Below are 4,509 nucleotides of genomic sequence, written 5' to 3' on the forward strand. Positions count from 1 at the left end.
CTTAGAATATTTTGATATTACAAAAAAGGGAGGTCATAACATAAGTTAGCGTGGAAATTCTGATTTTTCAGAGCCCTTCCATCTCTATCTGGAATATGTCAGTCAATAGAGATTGCATAGCTTGTGTCACCACTGCTCCCCGGCTGTGTTTTGCACAAGGCAGCTGGTGGGTTTACACCATGAATGCAACTGCCACTTCGATGCTGGAACACCGGTGTCAGCCAGTCAGAACAGTCTCTTCCCAGTGGAAATCCAGTTCGGAAATCCAGTTGCTGGGAGAGTAAAATGACAGAACGCTGTGATTATGAAGGATAGAGAAGTCTGACCTGCTGGTCTTCCCACCCAGTAGAAATCTACCCATGAAGTATTCTGCAAGGCCCACAGTGTCCACTCTTTGGCAATTCTAGGGTATCACTTCTCTTATTGATTAAAAAAAAAAAATCACTGTGATAATACACATATAATGTAAATTGTACCATTTTGACCATTTTCAGCATACAGTTCATCAGTGGGCAGTAATTCCCAGTATCTTACAACCATTACCACTGTCTATTCCCCAGATGTTTTCATCATTCCAGGCAGAAGCTCTGGGCTCGTAAGCTATCCATTGCTATTCCCTCTCCACCTTTTTAACCCTTGGTGGCCTTCAGTCTACTTCTGCCTCTTCCAAGTATTTTGTATAAGTGAAATCATGTGATTGTCCTTTTGTGTCTGGTTTATTTGACTTAGCATAATGTTTTCAAGATTCATCAATGTTGTGAATGTGTGAGAATATGCTCATACTTCTTACATTAAAATTCTTTTGTTACCTGCACGGGGATGCCTTCTTTCTTCTGTTTGTCTGATGATCACCCTTTCTTCTCTTCAATGCATTGCAGAGCCTCCTCTTCCAGAAATAGACTTTTCTACAATGCAGGGAGGGATTCTTCCACGCCTGAGACTGAAGAAAGCTAAGGAGGACAATGGACCCATCAGGTCAGTAGCCATCCATTTTCCAAGGTTGTCCAATGATCTCCATGGCAAGTGTTGGAAACATTGACTGAAGAGGAAGCTTCTCTTTTGGCATCTGCAATAGAGTGGTTGGAGCAGTGTGGTCAGAAGGCCTTTTTGGCTTTCTTGGGCACTTGCTGGGTCTTTAATTCTAAGCGGCACCCATCCAAATGAGTAATGAGATGTCTAAGGCACCAAGACCAGCATTTGGGCAGCTTAGCTCGAGAGGTTAGGTCACTGGAAGAGTACTGGTTGATTGTCTAGTAACACTGTCTTTCACATGCACATCTCCACGCACATCTGTTGGTGAGGGGCATCATTCACCAGGGGCAGAACATACTTTCCTCTATTTAAGTGTGGTCTTGGGGCATGTGTAGTGGTTTCTGAAGGAGTCATATGGAAAAGCCTTTTAATTCATCCTAGATGCTATTAAGAGGGAATTCACTAACCTCAGTGAAGGACTCTATTGTGTTCAATTAGGCATTTTATTTGCAAAAATTATAGTAAGACTGGGAAAGTGAAATGATGCCATTTTTAGAGCGGAAGATTGAGGTTCCTGTGGAAAGATGTTCACAGGAATAAGTCAAGGAGATGGCAGTAATATGGTCATCTTTGGCCTGACCTCCACTGCCTGGGTCTCTCCTTCCCCTTCCTTCTAAGTAAACTCAAGGTAAAAAATGAAGAGAGAGACAAGGATGGTGTGGGAAGAGCACAAGGAACTGTGTGATGATGCTTGGGTGAATTAGTGGTGGGAATTTCACAAGGAAATCATATACTCTACAAAAACAAAGGATGATGTAATAAATATATTTTTTAAAAATGAAGAGAGATATTACATAATTGTGAAAAAGCAAGTCTGGAAGTGTTATCTATTTGAAACTTATGCTTCTTAATGCATCTGAGGCTTTTCCTGCCTTTCTGTGAGATAGCGTTCAGTAAGTACTCAGAGGTCTTTCCAGGGATGGATATTGAATATGTTGTTCTGGTCCTTGATTCCTGGCAAGTTACTGGAAGACACTGTAGTTGGTGCTATAAGGAGAACAGAAGTTGTGATATTACTGCCCAAGAGAATTTATAAGAGCAAACGTGGTATTTAAGCCAGTTACATAAGGCAAAAGAAAAAGCCAAATGACTGCCTGGCCTTGTGGCTGTGTACTGGCCAGTGCCTCCAAAACAGGAAGTGGGTCTGTGAGTCATTCAAGGGAGGTGGTGGTGAGAAAGAGGGGAGCAGTCTTTCCACAAGGGTCATGTTTCATGCAGCCACAACTGCTTCCTTTTCGTCATCAGGACTAATTACCATAGCAAGTTGGGCGGCTCTCTGTCCTGACTACCTGGTTTGAGCTGGGGGGGTAGCAGTTTTGCCAGTGAGACAGGTCTGAATGCTTTGTGGGTTTTGGGGGGCAAAGTGGGTGGGGCCCCACTGAAGTGGGGGCTCTGGGACTGACTCCCTTCTTTCAACTGGTGATCTATGTGGATGATAAGCCCTCTTGCCAGGCTATGTCCACTTAGGGTCTCCTCTACCTGCCAGATCACAGAATCGCCTGTTGAACTTTACCAACAATCCAAAGTCTCATATTACGCTCTAGCAGGTTTCATTCTGTAGGTCTAACCTGGGTGTTGGGTGTTGGTCTGTTTAATTATCAAGGAAATTAAATGATCATGATAATTGGAAAATCTTGCTTCTTGCTTGGCCAATAATGCTCCTGAGGGCAAGGGTAGGAACCAGAGTGCAGGTGAGCCTTGAACTTGTACTTGAGCACCATGACCTTCGTGGAAGGACCAGGCTTTAAAGATGTGCTGGTGGACAACATGGGAGTGCCACCACACAGGGTCATTACTCAGCATTGATAACATTTACCTGAGGTCCCTAGGAAAGGGTGTTAAAAGTGCTTCCTGTGTGCACTGGAGGCTTGGTAAATGTTTACTGGTGACTGAGATGACAACTCAGTGCCTGTGGGCTTTGCTTTGTACCTTTTGTAGAAAGCCCTTGACTGAAAGTGAACCCAGAGGAGGCAAAAACCAGGACCTTGAGGACGCCCAAAAGGCTGGAAGCCAAGACTTTCTAAATCCAGCAACTTCTGTGGGGAAGGATACCCTTTTCTTGAGCAGTGGCTCATGGGTCCTTATTATTATTATTTTTTAATATATTCATTACATCACTCTTCATTTTTGTACAATGTATGATTTCCAGCTCCTGGGTTCTTTAGGAGGGGGGCTGGGCATGAGGAATGTGGTGCAGGAAGTGCATATATTTAGTGGTAAAATATAACTATGGGTTTTAGAAATGACTCTAATCATATTTGGATACGTGTTTCTCTTCTTTACCAAAATTTCAGCTAGAGAAACATGAATGAGAGTCAGTCGTAGCCAAGACTGTGTAAGGATTTGCAAGGATGCAAGAGCAAATCCCTGCTTCAAATCCCTGTTTTCAAGCCTGATAGCAAAAGCAGATGTTCACACACTTACTGTGAGAGGCAGGAGATCAATCCTGACTGCAGGACTCCAAAGGAGGGCAGTTCCGTCCCTGCAATTTTATTCTTCCAGTTCTTTTCACTGATAGATTTTCTATTTGGTAGATAAATAGCAGTAAACCCTGTGACAGCCGATGATGCGTGTGTTTATGTGTTTACCTTCGGGGAGCACTTTCATGTGGACATAAGACATTTGACTTGTCTGGCTCCTTCAGGATCTTGTCAGACTAATTGAGCTCATGGTGAGCTTTTCACTTTGCACTTCTTGCTTCTCATTTATTCCACATGAAATTTGTACCACTCCGGACCAGAGAGCATGTGGTCACATGAGTTCTGCTGAGATTGCCATGTAAGTGTCTGAAGCCTGTACATTAGCTCTTGTGGGCAGCTGGCCACCACCTGATTGCTAAACCCTTCCTGCGGCTGAGCTTTATTTGTCCATGTGTGGATCACCAACTAGGTCAACCTTAGGATACTCTACCTCAGGCAGGATATGTGCGAACCCTTTTCCCAGCTGGAAGGTTGGCCTTTTTCCACAGCTGGAGCTTGTTAGCCACCACCGACACTGCAGGTTAAAATGGATGTTGCTTACCCCCATGTTTATTGCTGCTTTATTTACAGCAGGAAAGACATGGAAGCAACCCAAATGCCCAAAACTAGATGACTGGATTAAAAAGATGTGGTACATGTATACAGTGGAATATTACTCAGCAATCAAAAAGATAATACTCATGCCTTTTGCAGCAACATGGAGGGAGCTGGAAGAGATCATGCTTAGTGAAATAAGCCAGAAAGAAAAAGAAAAATACCGGATGGTTTCACTCATAGCAGGAGCATAAAGGATGGGGGAGTGGAGGGGAATAATAATGAACTCCTATATACCAGAGACATTTTATGGAGGTAGAGTGGGGAATTGGATCAAAAATGGGGGTGGGTGGGGTAAAGTGCACTGGACTATAGTGATGGCACGTGGGTGAATTGGTGGTGGGAAGCCCAAAGGGATTACAACTGAGATGGAAAAGGCACAAAATGATGTAAAAATAAACTA

The 4,509-nt window shown here is 43.5% G+C and overlaps 1 protein-coding gene across 1 annotated transcript in view; it reads left to right on the forward strand.

Moving 5' to 3' along the window:
- Positions 1 to 4,509, forward strand: part of SUSD1 (sushi domain containing 1) — an 82,479-nt gene that overhangs the window by 62,480 nt on the left and 15,490 nt on the right. Inside the window, exon 10 of the mRNA XM_012721283.1 lies at positions 879 to 975. Within this exon, the coding sequence (XP_012576737.1) occupies positions 879 to 975 (97 nt within the window). The remainder of the gene's footprint in view (positions 1 to 878; positions 976 to 4,509) is intronic.

Source organism: Condylura cristata, unplaced genomic scaffold, assembly GCF_000260355.1.
Source record: "Condylura cristata isolate star-nosed mole 26May11 unplaced genomic scaffold, ConCri1.0 scaffold00006, whole genome shotgun sequence".
NCBI lineage: Eukaryota > Metazoa > Chordata > Mammalia > Eulipotyphla > Talpidae > Condylura > Condylura cristata.